At 32.5% G+C, this 16,837-nt stretch overlaps 1 protein-coding gene across 1 annotated transcript; it reads left to right on the top strand.

Annotated features, from left to right (window-relative positions):
* The first annotated feature begins 225 nt into the window (after positions 1-225).
* Positions 226-571, top strand: K441DRAFT_660401 (uncharacterized protein). The gene is made up of 2 exons (XM_067648693.1): positions 226-462; positions 519-571. Exon 1 carries the CDS (start codon positions 235-237, stop codon positions 406-408), a length of 174 nt encoding a protein of 57 aa, XP_067503633.1. The 5' UTR covers positions 226-234; the 3' UTR covers positions 409-462; positions 519-571.
* Positions 572-16,837: the final 16,266 nt, after the last annotated feature.

The following is a 16,837-nucleotide window of genomic DNA, read 5'->3' as shown; positions in this document are numbered from 1 at the left end:
AAAGCAAAGTTTATAGGTAATGCCCACGTGGGCATCTTTGGTATAATTGATAGGGTACGTAGACTCAAACAAGATGTTAAGGTGTAGCAGCCCAGCGATAATAAAATCGAGCTCCTCCTTCAATATAAAGACAAGGCCGCAACTCCTCAATCTTAAGTAACTCAATTATAATCAACTCTACATCAATCTCAAAGCCAAGTCCTACAAACCTTTTCGAACTTCATCCTTTCAACAATGATTCTCCCTCGATTCTTCGCAATCTTCTTTGCCGCCATGTCTATGGTGCAAGCTCAGGCAATGCCTAAGCTTGACACTCGCGAGCTTCAAGTTCGCAATGATGGTACTGCGTGCCCAGAGGCTGGTGAAGGCCCTTACGATCCAGCTCTGTATTTCGACCACCAGTGCTAGATACTAAGACTCGTCAACGAGGCCTAGGGGGAGAACGGCCCAAGTTATGTGTATGTAAGTTTTTTACTAATTATATGCTGTAATAGTACAAGCTAACGGAATACCTAAAGGTTGGATATAGCCATTGCCGTAGGTAGGATAGTGAGGGGCGGAGAGTCTTTCTTTTAACACTGGATAATACGTAGAACCTATATATTTTACGTCTTCACCTCTAAGCTCCTTAAGGTTCTTTAGATGTGGAGCAAGTAAAGGCAATTTTCGGTTCCTCTAGCACATTTTCTTTTAAGAGTGTATATTAATAGATAGCTCGTTGCAGCGGAATGTAAGAACGATATCTATTTAGAGACCCTAACAATAAAAACATACGCCCTTTTAGAAGTTAGCTCTTATTACCCCCTATGGTCTCTACGCTCTATAATATATAAATAAAGTAGGTTATAGACCAGAACTATAGAATAGGCGGTAATAGCTCTAATATTTAGAAGTAAGGTAGGCGGTAAGCTATATATACACCTGCTCTATAGGTGCCTCCTATAGGTGCCTGTATAGTGACTTACACGGGTACCTAAATAGTGATTTCTAACAATATATATTAAAAAATGATGTATTTTAGATAAAGCTTTATATGCATATTATATAAGGTTTTTAATATATATAGAGCTGGATTTTAATGCAAAATGACCAGTCCTATTTATGGACTTTTTACGCAAAATACAGTAATTTCTAATGTGTATTGCACCTAGATTTAATATATATTAGGCACGAAACCAATATATATTAAGGCTATAGAGCTTTAGTAGCTATAGAGCTTTAGTATAAAGCTTGATTTTGATTTAATCGTAAGGCTATAAATATTAAAATTTTATAACGTGATTCCAAACCAGGCCGCGCGCCCGCCCGTTATAAGGTTTAAACCCTTAAAAGTTATTAAGCTTCCTAGCTGCTAATTAATAGCAGGGTAGGCGATACTAAGACATCCCACTAGGCGCCGTAGCTAGATAACTCTATATCTATGGTCGACGCCCTAGTAGAGAAGTATCCATAGATGGCTAAATTAGTAATTTTAGTGGAGTGGACCGTACTTAGAGCGGAGTAGAGCTCCACCGCTAGAGTTGGAGTGGATTAAGCCCTAATTGGTTACTAGATAGAGTACTAGATAGAGTAAATATAAGGCTAAGTGCTCTACTCTATTAATAATCTATTAGTAATATAGATAGAATACCTTAATATTAATATTTGATAAGCTAAAGGGGTTATAAAACTATTAATAGTCCTCTTAAATTATTAATATAGTTTTATATTAGTATAATAGGCTACTAGCTATATTAGGATTATTTTTTTTGGCCACGTTGTTGTAAGTGAAAATCGGGGTCTGCAAAACCTGCGTAAGTCGCAATTTTGGCAATTTGCGGGCAATTTTGCAGCAATTTTGCAGCAATTTGCTATAAATACATAACCCTAATTTTCGGCCACAATAACGTGGCTAAAAAAATTTTCCTAATGTATAGGAAGTGTAACCGTAGGGGCAGGCTAGTAGACCTCTCTTATTAAATATGAAATTGCTATATATTAATAGGCACACTCCTAGTTCTTTAAGCGGCAAGTTAGCAGACTTCTATTATTAAGCATAAAATTGCCGTATATTGCCTAGTATATTACCTAGTTCCTTAAGCGGCAAATTAGTATACTCTAGTTATTGGGCATAAAACTACCGTATATTACCTTGTATATCGCCTAGTTCCTTAAGCCGTAAGCTAGTAGACTTTTATTACTAAGCGTAAAACTGCTATATATTACCTGGTATATTGCCCAGTTCTTTAAGTGGTAAGCTAGTAGACTTCCACCACTAAGCACGAAGTTACCGTATATTGCTAGGTATATTACCCAATTCTTTAAATTGCAAGCTAGCAGGCGTTGCCTATTAGTAGAGTATTCTAATATATTAGCTCGCATATTGCCTAGTTCCTATATTATAAGCTAGCAGACTTATTATATTAATAGAGTACCACAATATATTGCCTAGCGTATTACTTAGGTCCCTAAATAGCAAGCTAGTAGTTATCGCTTATTACTAGAGCACTGTAATATATCCGGTCGCTTATTACCTAGTTCCTTAAATAGTAAAATAGTAAACTTCTCTTATTAATATAAGAATTGCGGCATATTGCTAATATATCGCCCTATTCTATAAAAAACAACCTAATATACCTTCCATTAACTATAAGAAAGCGGTATATCGCCAAGAAACATTGCTTACTCTATTAAAAAAAACACCTAGTATATACCTTCTATTAGCCATAAGACTGCGGCATATTGCCCACTATATTGCCTAATTCTTAAAATAACAGCCTAGTATACTTCTTTTACCAGACAAGACTTTTTGGCAAATTACCTAGCATATTGCTTAATTTTGCGCTAAAATATTAAAAATACCTTGCTAGAGTACTTCCACTAACTGCTTCTTTAAACTCCTTGGCTTATTTATATCTACGTCTAGTATCTCGTCTATAGCGGTCTTTTTAAACTTATACTTATTTAGAATTCTAACCTTAATATAGGAAGCCGTATTGTATAAAATATATGCTATTATAAGAGGGTTTTCTTAGCTAATTTGGTAGATATGGTATATAAACTGTTCCTATTTACTAAAGGACGGATTAAGCTCTATAAGCATAATAAAGTATGCCTTATTAAGGGTAATACCCTCTATAATAGCCTTTAGAGATAATAAAAGAATCTATAGTCCGCTTAGCTGCTTCCACAAGTTATAGATAATATAGTTCTTTTACTTTAGTAATATTCCTCTAGGGAGATATATAATAGTGTTTTCGCTATATTTAGCAACTAAGGCCTAAAATAAGTATTAACTTAGAGTTCTGGTTAAGCAAGCTGCTATTAAGAGGTAAAAAGATAGAGTGTTTTATTACTTACTGCTATATATACCGCCCTAATAGTTAGGAAATTAGTGCTAATAATAACCTTGCTATAATACCCCCCGACGTTTTTTAATTATATAACTTCTTTATAGATAGCTAAAAGCGCCTTAAACTTTATATTACTGTAAAAAATTTCCTTTTTATTTTTATCTAAGATGCTTCTAATAGGAGATTTAATTAATTTTGCGTGAAATTTCGCTTATATATTAATTTTGTCGTCGTCTAGCAGATCCTTATTATATCTATCCTTCTATAAAAGTAACCTGGGCGTTATCGCTGCAATATGGTATATAAAGTAGGTACTTAAGGAGGTACCGGCTATTTGTACTAGTTAGTTGCCCTTAAGAGAACTATCTTCTTTCCATTTAACTATTTTCTGCTAAAATACCTCTTCTATTTCTAACGCTATTGCACTTTCTATACCCTATAGCAATTCAATTTCTATAGTTCTATACTTATAGTTTAGGTGGTAAATTTAGAGCTCGCCTAAAATAACTTTTAATTTTCTTCCGTTAAAGCCGATGGTATTTAAGGTATAGCGAATTTTAAAGTTTATAAGTATTTCTCCACTAACCTAAACTAATTCTTTATATGCCGTAGACTATAAGACCTATTTAGGGTTGCTCTTTCCTTATTTTAAAAAATAACTCTATAGCTTCGCTATTTTTTTTAACTTTAACGGACGTGTATTTTTTAAGAATGCTATTGTCTTAGGCGCTTACCCAATCTAGATCTATAAGGCTACTTATAATAAACTAATATATATCTATAACACCATTCTCTATTAGAGTCCCCAATATAGCCTAGATAAAAAATCTAAGGCGTTTTAGTATAGTACTTTTATAGAAACAAAGAAATTGGTTAACTATAGTCTCTTTATTCTTCTTGTTATAAAACTTATCCTATAAAACCCTACTAAAAAATATAGTCTTAACTAACTGCTGACCTTTATCCTCTTGCTTACTGTTAGATAAAAAGCAGTAGACTCTTCTAGTAATTATAAAGTTGTTAATAATACGCTGTTTTAGGCATTTGGATATTATAATTATAATAAATCTTATTACTAAGGCAGCCAGGGTACTAACTAAAGGATTACCCTTTTTAAATGGTAGGATACTGTTGGAGAACTATAGGTAAGGGGTTTTTGCTTTATCTGTAAGAGCCTAATAAGTATTTAAAGCATTATAGGCGGTCTAGTTTCCCAACGTTTCTATTTCTAGCCACTCGTCTAAAGTTGGCTACTCTATGCCTGGAGAAACATCCGCCGTTAAATAGTATATTGTAACTCTTAGCGGTAGCTACGCTTACGTTACAAGTGGTAAATCTTTAAATAATAAGATATAATTATCTCTCTAGGTAGTAATAATATGTAGAACTATAATAACTAGGCTAGCACTATACTGTTTACGCATTATAGATGTAGCGTTGTAATTTATGTATAAGTATAGTAGAGGTACTCTATCCTGGCTAGGACACTTAATGTTATTAGCCTGGTGGCCCTCCGGTAGATATTAAGTAGCATTTTTAGCCGCTTAATTAGTAGCTACTTTATCTAGGTTTATAGTATAGTAGTAGTTAAGGATAATAGTTAAGTATGCGGTTACTGTTTTACCGGTCCCTATACCGTCTATAAAAACCCTACTATTTAGCTCTATACGTTTTTGGTAGAATATCTTAGATATACTATATAGCTGGTATAGAAACGCTCTAAACTCTAGATTTAGACCCTATCTACGGGAAACAGGGACCATATTATTCCCTAGGAGGGCCCTTTTAGAAACCCCCTATAGCTTAGCTAAGCGTTTATATATCTACTGCTCCATTCTCTTAACCTTACCGCCTGCTTTTGCTGTAGCGGCTTCTTAAAATCTAAAAAAAGCTAACGTTAGTCTAATTTAAGATATACTCTATATGCTTATATGCCCATATCTTTGCTTAATACAATTAGCAGCCTCTGCTTCCCTATTGGCTTTGTTTATTATATCTTTAAGGGCCTCTTTTTTTGGGTTGTCGTCTTCTATAGAAACCTATATGGTATTACTAGCTAGATCGTCTGCGGTTACAACCTATAGTTAAGCTAGTTTAGGATCTGGAGCGGTTACGCTTTAGAGAGTATTATAATTGTTTTTATTCTCCTCTATACTATTAGGACCCCCTATAGGCTAAATAGCTAAACCGCCGCGGCCGTCCTCGGTGGCTTGCCGTAATTTACCTTTAAATACTCTAGTAGGTTACTCCCTTTTATAACTACGTTTCTTTCAACCTAATAAACTTAGAATACTGCTGTACGCTAATAAGGTTAATAAAGCATCGCTCTTACTTTTAGTATTTTTATTAACGAACTTATTATCTAAGTACTCTAAGTGCTTACGGGTCTGCTTAGATATAGTCTTCTACCGTTTTTTATGTATAGGCTTACCGCGTAAAGACTGGCAAATTAGGGTATTAGTGATACTAGGAGGGTTTATGCTCTACTTACGCGGTATTTAGTACGGTGTTTCTATAATTAAATGCTTAGCTGTAATTGTTAGTATATAGATAGCCAGATATTATTAAAAGAACTTATAATTAGTACTCTTAAGTATAAATTCTACTTTACTTCTGTGGTATAGCATGTATTACTAAAATGTGGCTTATAATGCCCCTTACTAGGTAATATAAGCCTTCTTATAGGATTTAATGTCGACCTATATAATTTAATCCTTGTCTAAGTTAAACCCTACTAATGCTGCAACCTCTTAAAATAGCAAGAAACTGATTTCTTTAATTATTAGAGTTTCTATGTTGGCTTTTATAATGTTATAGATTATATAAAGCTCTATAGTGTTTTAGGTAGTTAAGTTTATTCTTTAAAATTAGAAGGTTATATTTTTAAGTAAAAGCGGCTTGCCTAATAATATAGGGCCTAGTAATTCCGAGATTTGCTTAGAAGTAAATATAGGCGCTAGCGTTATTATAGGTTCGAATTTGGTTTAAGTCTAACTTTTAGGTTTTAACTTATTTTGCCATTTTATAGTATTAGTTCTCTAAGATATTATTAAAGTAATAATGGCATTTTTAAACCAGCTCTCTAAAACACCTTCCCTCTTAAGTAAGTTGCTAAGAACCTTTTAGATAAAGTCGTTGCGTAGTACTTTATCTTTAGCAGTATAAAACGCGACTTTATTAAGCCTAGTCTCTACTATACTATCTAAAATTGTCTTTTTAATTTCCTTAAGGCGACGAGCATTAATTTCCCATCTATTTATAATATCTAAGTCCTTTATAATAATGCGTAAAGATACCGAGATAGGATAAAGGAGAAGTAGAGCGTTGCTATATAAGAGTAGAAGAATCTAGTTAGTGTTTAGTAAAGGTGTAAGTCTAAAGTAGGTAGGTAAGATAAACCAATTATAAGAATTAATTAACTGGGCAGATTGCCGCAGTTCTAGGGTGTAAGTTATAGCTTAAAGTAGTAATTAGCGGTTAAACTAATTAATTAACTAATTAATGTCGCGTAGAGGTGCCGTGCGAGAGTTAGTTAAGGTAGTAGAGGTAAAGAGTTAGGTAAAGTGGATATTAAAGTTAAGTGCTTCTATAGTAACGCTAGTAGGCAAATTGCTATTATCTAATGCTTATTAATAGTAAGGTAAATTAAGAAGTTCTAGTAAATACGCAGAATATTAAGTCTAGCGGTATTTTGTGGTAGATTGCCTTAGGTAGTATAAATCTTATATAGTTATAATCTTTAAGATTTAAGAACTAAACTAACTTATTAGTTTATTAAACCTTGTAAATCCTACTAGACTACTAATATAAAAAGGTAATGACTTAGCTAAGTATAGAATTTACGTATTGTTTTTAATTATTTTTTAATAGGAGACTAGGTAAAGCTAATTGAGCCTTTACTATAGCCTCCTTTAAGCCCTCCTATACCGCCCTTAATTGATCCTCTATATTAAATAGCCGCTGGTTAAACTGTTTAACCACTTGTAGTATTTAATATACCTTATTTAGCGTATATAGTACGTCCTCCCTTATAACCTTAAGCTGGTCCTTTACCAAAAGCTCTTAAAATATTACCTTTCTTTAATTTATATTATGCGCTTTAGTTAGTTACAAATATAGTTTTATAACCTTAGAGATGATCCTACTTTATTACTTAGGCGTTTTAGATTAGATTAACAATGGATATATTTTAATCCTTCTTAGCTTTTTAAAGTTCCTTAATTTCTGTCTTTAAACTCTCTATTCTGGTAATTAGTGGGTAATATAGTCTATAAAGCATTCTATCCCTTTTTTATATAACTAATCGTCTAACTTACAATATTAAAGAGGTCCCTCTTTATAGTTTTCTAGTTTCCATAACAGCCATCTCCGCGGCGCTATTTTTATTTAACTCGGTTCTTTCTAGACTATATATAGCGGCATTTTTAGCGGCCGGTAGGACAGAATGGGTTAGCAGAGGCTTCTTAATAGGTAGCTAAGCTATCTTTATAGCTTTAGCTACCTTACTATTCTTCTCCTACTTAATTAGAAACCCTCTAATCTCCTTCTAATAACTATCCGCCGCTTTCTTCTTTCGCGGCTTTGGAGCTAGCTTAGTGGTCCCATCTTTGTTTTTTAGTAACGCCTTTTTAATATAGGGACGCTTAGTGTGCTTAGCTGGGGTAGTTATATACCTAGGGTTTTTATTTATCTGTAATAGCCGATTAGCGTAAGATATCTATAACTCCTTATTAGCATATATACTATTATAACGTTTACTTTAAAAATAGGTTGAGGGCTAGTATATAGTTAAGTTAAGGGGAAATTAGTTTTAATATAGAGAGTAGGTAATAGATAAATAGATAGTGTTTAGTAGTAAGATCTAAGAGGGAAGCTTATCCTTATTAATATTAAGAATGCGTATAAAGCGGATAGGTAGTAGTAATTTGGGGGAAGACTTTAATAGAGGATTATCCTATATAATCGGCAGCTGGTTAATAGAGGAAGGGTAGAAACCTATAGTTATGATATTATATATTACAACATTTTACCTAACTTCCTTAAATATATATATAGGTGGTGGCCTTCTATAGCATTTCATCGGCATTATAAGTTAACGCGTTTTAGTAAGGCTTATTAATAAAATTATGCTAGCTAGGGTACCTATAGTATACTAACCTAGGTAGGAGCGCCTAAAGCGCCCAATATAAAAAGTCTTTTTTACTAGACGAAGGGATATAGAGCTTAAAGCTCCTTACTGTTTGGTTACAAATCGCCTCTATATTATAACTGTTCGATCTATACGCCTTTTAGTATTACCCGTTTTATAATTAGTAGCGGCTACTACTATAGCTTATTTAAATCTATAATTAAGTTAATTGTTTAGTAAGGCTTTAGAATAAGGCTTTAGATTTAACTTCGCATATTAATATATAATTAACGTTAGTAAGTAATTTAAAAGAGCCCCCTTTTACCACTAGGCCTCTATCGCGACTTCCTACTTTAGTATAGTAATAGAGCCTCCTCCTCGACTAACATCCTCTCTACAATTGGAGTTTCCTATATCTTTGCCTACCTCCTATATAAACCCCCCGGAAATAAGCTTATCATAATTAAGAAAGTTAAGATAATAATATTATATAAGGCATGTAAACGCGACTATAGTATTGCGATTAGGGTATATATTTGGAACGAGCTATATACTAGTATAAAGAGAACAGCAGTAGAATAAGCGGGTGTTCTAAATTCTATGGTTAATGCGCCCCTTAATAGACACCGAGTTAGTAGCAAAGCTCTGGGAGTTACTAATTAGCCTTATATTAAGTATGGAGTCACCAGTAATTTATTCTTCCTTAGCTATATTTTAAATTAGGTATAGATCTAGAGCTCTAAAAGCCATATTAACTTTATATTTACTCCGCTCTACTAATTAAATAGTTAGATCTAAAGTCTATATTAATTATAACTCTAGCCAGGAGCTCCAATCTAATAAGATTACTACCTTAAAGAGCAAACTAGCAGACTTTAATTACTAAGCGCGAAATTGCCGTATATTACCTAGTATACGCCTAGTTTCTTAAGCGGCAAGCTAGCAGACTTCTATTACTAAACAAGAAATTGCCGTATATTGCCTAGCACATTGCCTAGTTCCTTAAGCGGTAAGCTAGTAAACTTTTATTACTAAGCGCGAAATTGCTATATATTGCCTAGCATACGCCTAGTTTCTTAAGCGGTAAGCTAGCAGACTTCTATTACTAAGTGAGAAATTGCTATATATTGCCTGGCATATTGCCTAGTTCCTTAAGTGGTAAGCTAGCAAACTTCTATTACTAAGCGCGAAATTACTATATATTGCCTGGTATACCGCCTAGTTCCTTAAGCGGCAAGCTAGTAGACTTCTATTACTAAGTATAAAGTTGCCGTATATTGCTAGGCATATTGCCTAATTCTTTAAATTATAAGCTAGCAGGTATTGCCTATTAGTAGAGTATTCCGATATATTAGCTCGTATATTGCCCAGCTCTTATATTATAAGTTAGTAGACTTATTATATTAATAGAGCACTATAATATATAGCCTGGCGTATTACTTGGGTCCTTAAATAGCAAACTAGTAGGCGCTGCTAATTAATAGAGTACTGCGATATACCTAATTATGCGTTACCCGGTTCCTATATTATAAGCTAGTAGGCTCCTCTTATAAGCAGAGTATTCTAAATATTAGCTCGCATATTACCTAGTTCCCGCGTCGTAAGTTAGCGGCTTCTTTTATTAATAGAGCACTGCGATATATTACCCGCGTATTGCCCGGTTCCTTAAATAGCAAGATAGTATACTTCTCTTATTAATAAAAGAATTGCGGTATATTACTAATATATTGCCCAGTTCTATAAAAAATAACTTAGTATATACTTTCTATTAGCTATAAGACTACTATATATCACTAAGTACATTGCTTAATTCTATAAAAAAAACAATCTAGCATTTGCCTTTTACTAACTATAAGACTGCGGAATACTGCCTACTATATTACCTAATTCTAAAAATAATAGTCTGTTATACTTCTTCTACTAGAGAAGAATTTACGGCAAACTACCTAGTATATTACCCAATTCCGCGCTAAAAGGATTAAAAATATATCGCTACTATAATCTATAACATTTGCATTAGCTGCTTCTTTAAATTTCCGGGCTTATTCGTATCTACGTTCTTCTTAAACTTAAGCTTATTTAGAATTCTACTTTTAATACGGGAAGCCGTTAATAGTAACACCCTCCGTAATAGCCTTTAGAAATAATAAGAGAATTTACGGTCCGTTTAGCTGCTTCTACGAGTTATAGATTATATAGTCTTTTTGCTTTGGTAGTATTCCTTTAGGAAGGCATATAACGGCATCCTTGCTATATTTAGCAACTAAGGCCTAAAATAAGTATTAGCTTAGAGTTCCAGTTAAGCGTGCTGCTATTAAGAGGTAAAAAGATAGAGTGTTTTGCTACTTACTAGTATATATACCGCCCTAATAAATAAAAAATTAGTACTAATAAAAAATTTGCTACAATAGCCTTTAATATATAGTGCTGCTGTAATTTCTTTATAGATAGCTAAAAGCGTCTTAAACTTCGCGTTATTATAAAGAATTTCCTCCTTGTTCTAATCCAAGATACTTTTAATAGGATTTTTAACAACGTTAGTATAATATTAGACTAGATTTTTTTTTTGTTATTTAAAAGATCCTTATTAAATCTATCCTTCTATAAAAGTAACCCGGGCGTTATCGCTGCATTTTAGCACGTAAAGTAGCTGCTTAAGGAGCTGCTGGCCATTTATACTAGTTTTTTCCCAATAGGAGAACTATCTTCTCTTATTTAACCATTTTCTGCTAGAATACCTTTTCTATTTCTAACACTATTGCACCTTCTATGCTATATAGGAATTTAAGTTCTTTAGTTTTATAATTACACTTTACGTATTAAATTTAGAGCTAGCCTAGAATAGCTTTTAGTTTTTAGTCATTAAAGTTAATAGTATCCCGGTTACGGCGAATGAGAAAATTTATAAGAATTAGGCCACTGACCTTAACTAATTCTTTATATATCGCAGACTGCAAGGCACTTTTAGGGTTACTCCTTCCCTACTTTAAAAATTGGGTCTATAGTTTAGCTATTTTATTAACTTCCGCGGATATATATTTTCTAAAAATACTAGGTTAGCTTAAGCGGTTGCCTAATCTATATCTTTAAGGGCGCTTATAATAAACCAGCATATATCTATAATACTATTCTCTATTACTATACTAGAAATGGCCTAGGTAAAGAATCTTAGGTATAGCGGTACCACTTTTTTTTTAAGAATAAAGGAATTGGTTAATATAAGTTTCTTAATTTTTTTTATTATAAAACTTATCCCATAAGATTCTGCTAAAGAGCGTAGTTATAACGGTTTATGTACTTCTATAGAGGGCCGTTAGAAAACCATAAGTAGGGCGTTTTCTTTTTACCTATAAGAGTCCGACTATTATTTATCGCATTATAATCTAACTAGTCCCCTAAAGTCCCCATTTAAAGCCATTCCTAAGGGTTTAATTACGCTATTCCTTTAGATATACCTTCTATCTTATAGTATATTGCAAACTATAGTAGTGTCTGCTCTTTTATTATAAGTGTAGAGTCCTTAAATAATAAGATATAATTGTCTCTCTAGCTAGTAATTATACTTAGAATTACAATAACTAGATTTGCACTATACTGTCTTTATATTATAGATATAGCGTTTCGATTTATATATAAGTATAAAAAAGGCATCTTATCCTAGCTAGGACACTCGGCGTCTTTAGCCTAGTTATTCTTCTATAGATGCTAATTCGCATTTTTAGCCGCTTAATTAGTAGCTACTTTATCTAGGTTTATAGCATAGTAGTAACTAAGGATAATAGTTAAGTACGCGGTTACGATTTTTCCGGTTCCTATATATTAGCAAAAACCCCACCATTTAGTTACGTGCGCTCTTAGTGGAATATCTTAGATACGCTATATAGCTAGTATAGGAATAATTTAAACTTTAGATTTAAACTCTATTTACTAGGAACGGGGACTAGGTTCTTTACTAAGATAGCCTTTTTAGGAACTCTATATAGCTTAGCTAAACGTTTATATATCTACTACTCTATTTATTAAACCCTGCCTCCTACTTTAGCTATAGCGGCCTCTTAAAATCTAAAAAGAGCTAATATTAGTCTAATTTAAGATAACTATATACTTATACCTTTACGCAATAGGCATTGTAGCTTATGTCTTCTTAGCTTAGGTTATATTATCCTTAAGTGTATTTTTACCTAAGGTATTTTAAATCGTATTAGTTTCTATAGTTTTACTAAAAGCTTTTTACGGGTATAGAGTTTAATTATTATATAGAGTCTAAGCTAATTAGGGATATAAAGTAGTTTTGCTCTAGGGAGTATTATAATTATCCTTGCCGTATTTTATATCATCGGGATTATCCATAGGCTAGATACTGGATTATTGCGGTAGCTTATAGCAGTTTGCCATAGTTTGCCCATAGATGCTTTTAGTAGGTTACTCCCTTTTATAACTACGTTTCTTTAGACTTAGTAGACTTAGAATACCGCTGCGTATTAATAAGATAGATAAAGTATTACTTTTATTCTTGCTATCTTTATTAGTAAAATTAACATTTAAGTGCTTGCGGATTAGCTTAGGCGTAATCTTCTGCCGTTTTTTAGGTGCGGCCTTAGCGCGCAAATACTGGTAAGTTAGAGTATCGGCAATTCTAGGAGGATTTATACCCTACTTGTTTGGTAATTAGCACGGTACTTTTATAATTAAATACTTAGCTATAATTATTAGCATATAGACAGCTAGATATTATTAAAGGGACTTATAATCTATACTCTTAAATAGAAATTTTACTCTACTTTTGTTATATAGTATGTACTACTAAAAGATAGCTTATAATAGCCCTTACTAGGTAATATAAACCTCCTTATTAGTAACTACGTTAAGCTAGGTAATTTCATTCTTGTCTAAGATAAAATCTACTAATACTATAACTTCTTAAAATAGCAAGAAGCTAATTTCTTTAACTGTTAGAGTTTCTATATTGCCTTTTAAAATTTATAGACTATATAAAGCTCTACAGTGCTTTAGGTAATTAGGTTTATTCTTTAAAACTAGAAGGTTATATTTTTAAGTAAGAACGGCTTATTTAGTGATATAAAACCGTATAATTTGGAGATTGGCTTAGAAGTAAATATATATACTAGCGTTATTATAGGTTTAAATTAGGTTTAACTTCTAGGTTCCAACTTTATAATATTTTACTATTTAGTGGTATTAGTTCTCTAGGATAATATAAAAGAAATAATAGCCTATTTAGACTAGCTATTTAAAGCACATTCCTTCTTAGGTAAGTCGCTAAGAATTTTCTAAATAAACTAATTACGCGGCACTTTATCTTTGGCAGTATAAAATATAGATTTTTTAAGCCTAGCCTCTTATATATCATCTAGGATTATATCTTTTAATTTTCTTAAAGCGATAAGCATTAATATTCTATCCCTTTATAATATCTAAGTCCTTTATTATAATACGTAAAGATACTAAGACGGAATAAAGAAGGAGTAGAGCGTTACTATATAAAAGTGGAAGAATCTAGTTAGTGCTTAATAAAGGTGTAAGTCTAAAGTAGGTGGGTAAGATAAACCGATTATAAGAGTTAATCTACTAGGTAGATTGCCGTAGTTTTAGGGAATAAGTTGCAGCTTAAAGTAGTAATTAGCGGTTAAACTAATTAATTAACTAATTAATGTCGCGTAGAGGTGCCGTATAAGAGTTGGTTAAGGTAGTAGAGGTAAAGAGTAAAGTAAAGTAGATAAGCTTAAGGCAAATGCTCTTGCTAATGGAATGTAATGCGCGCGCGTTAAAGGGCAATTTGCTATAGCAGATTGCCACTAAATACGCTTCCTCTAGTTATAGAAAATATTCTTTATAAATAACTAGCCTTAGGCGGAGTTAGAAGTATATTAGAATATATAACCTAAAAACGAGGGTTAATACGCCTAGGACGTTTTACCTACCTATAATTAATGTTTTAGCTTAATTAAGATCGCTTTAATATACCCTTTTAAGTAGGGCTCCTAGTAAATAATTAAGACTCTAAATAGTATTATATTTAAAGCTATAAGGACTACTATTATATACTATATATATTCGCGACCGCGAAAACAATTATATCCTTAGAGGCTTTAAGCGTTTGTTATATTATATACTTTAAAAGTCCTATATTTTAAACTAGCATAATTATTAGTATATCTGCCTATAACTCCTTTGTCTTTAGGTTAACTCTAGCATCCTAGGCAATATTAAGAAATTTAGGGAAATCTAGAAGACTTATTTACCCTTCCGCTAAGTTAGTTTAAAGTAGGCTAGCACCTAAGTCTATATAAATTGTAGACTAGGGTATATTTTTTAGATCTTAATATATATAGATTACAAGACCCTAAACGTTATATTTGTTAATATATTTAGGTAAAAGAAATTAATATATATCCTAAGGCTCTATATAAGGGTACCCTATAGCAGAATTTATAGCTCTATACCGAAGTCCTAATTTAATACTAGCCTAGCTAGCTTTCTTACGTATATTTAACTGCGTGCAAGTAAGGAGATATTAGGCTACTTCCTTAGTCTACCTAACTAGAGTATTACTGGACTCTAGGATTTAATTAACGATTTTGGCTATAATCTTACTTTAAATAGCGTAATTTATGCGGTCTCGGAAGCGTATAGATATTATATTACCCTTATTTATAATATCCTTAACTACCCCTTTAATCTTATATAAACGAGCGCTACAATACTAAACCTAGATATAATTTGCTTATCCTTCCTAGGAGTTTTACTAGTAGACTTATACTATGCCTCCTTTATAGTATACACACTATCTAATTGTGTTGTTGCCATGCTAGGTATATATAGTATTAGTAAGGGACGGGGATTAAAGGTTTATAAATGTTTGGCGGTTATAAATTAATTATAATAGGTACTATAGGATATAATACTGCTTTATATATTATTAGCGCTTAGAATAATATACTACTTAGTACGTTTAACTTATAATTTAAAAGGAGTAAGCCGTTATAGTTAGTTATTAGGATAGCTAGCAGATCGCCACAGATTGCGGCTATTAGATTAGTTATGTAACTACTACCCTTTTTAGGCATAAACTTACCTGTTTAATCTTAATAACAATATAAGGAGCTGTATTTGTCGCTATTATAATAGGTTTAATAAATCGCTAGTGCCCTAAATATAAGCACACGATTTCTACTATAGGTGGATTAGTGCGATATAAGCTATACTATAAAGCTATAGGTATAGACTATCTTAATTAACGGGATAATGTCTATCTTATAATCTAGGCTTAAGCGGATATATATAAAGACGACGAATTTACTATAGAATAATAGGTATATAACCTTATAGTAACTGATACCGCTATTAACGATACTTTACTAACTATTATAGGAAATACTGGTATAATATTAGTAGAGGAGCTAAGCTATATAGCACTGGTAGAATAACTAACTAGTACCGAAACGCACAGTTACGCGGTAATAAGCCTCTCTACCTTAGATATTTATTGTACCTAAACTTATTATAAAGTGACTGGCCGCTATATAGGAACCCTGCTTAGCTACCTAGAGGGGAACTCTAATTAGTAGTCTGCTGTAGATCGCGACTACCTGCTAAGGCCTAGCTAGTTAGTAGATGGAATAAATAAAGGTAATAATATATTTTATTCTTTTATAAGCTTTATAGAATGGGCGCAAGTTATTTAGTGGGTATGTAATAGTATATTAGTAAAAGAAATAGACACGTGGCTATAAGACCCCCGTATTAAAAATATAAGGGATAGATATATATTATACCGAAATGCAAAAGAAGTTAAGATAAAACTATATTCTATTTCTAAAGGTGTAAGTAATAATAGCTAGCGAATTATAGAACTTAATATATACGGCAAAAACCTAAAGATATACTACTATAATATACTTAGCGTGGTGGCCTTCCTAATCAGTTATTTCCCATTTAAAGGTGATATAGTTTATTCTCCTATTTGTTAATTTAACGTAAAAGGTAATAGAGTGTATAATAAGGTATATACGGCTGACTGTTAGTAGGAGATCTAAGATTAATTACCTAATAGTGCGATAGCTATTATAGTGATACCTAGTAGCAACTAAACTAAGCTAACTATACTATCTGGAGATAAAAAGGCGCATCTGGTTTATATTATAATACTTAATATTTTATTAAAGACTTAACGTGTAGCTAGTAGGCCAGTAATGCTTCTGCTAGGTTATATACCTATAGACTTACTAAGTAACCGGATGAATAAGCTGGATATATACCATTAAGTAATAAGCATTATGTTTAAACGTAAGTATTTACCTTAGCAGTGTGTAGGTACTTAAGTTAATATAAAAACTAGCCCTTAAACGCGCTACTA

The sequence above is a fragment of the Cenococcum geophilum genome (genome assembly GCF_001692895.1).
Source record: "Cenococcum geophilum 1.58 unplaced genomic scaffold K441scaffold_23, whole genome shotgun sequence".
NCBI classification, from domain to species: Eukaryota; Fungi; Ascomycota; class Dothideomycetes; order Gloniales; family Gloniaceae; genus Cenococcum; species Cenococcum geophilum.
The sequence above is the reverse complement of the archived record's forward strand: the minus strand, read 5'-3'. Positions and strand labels throughout refer to the sequence as shown.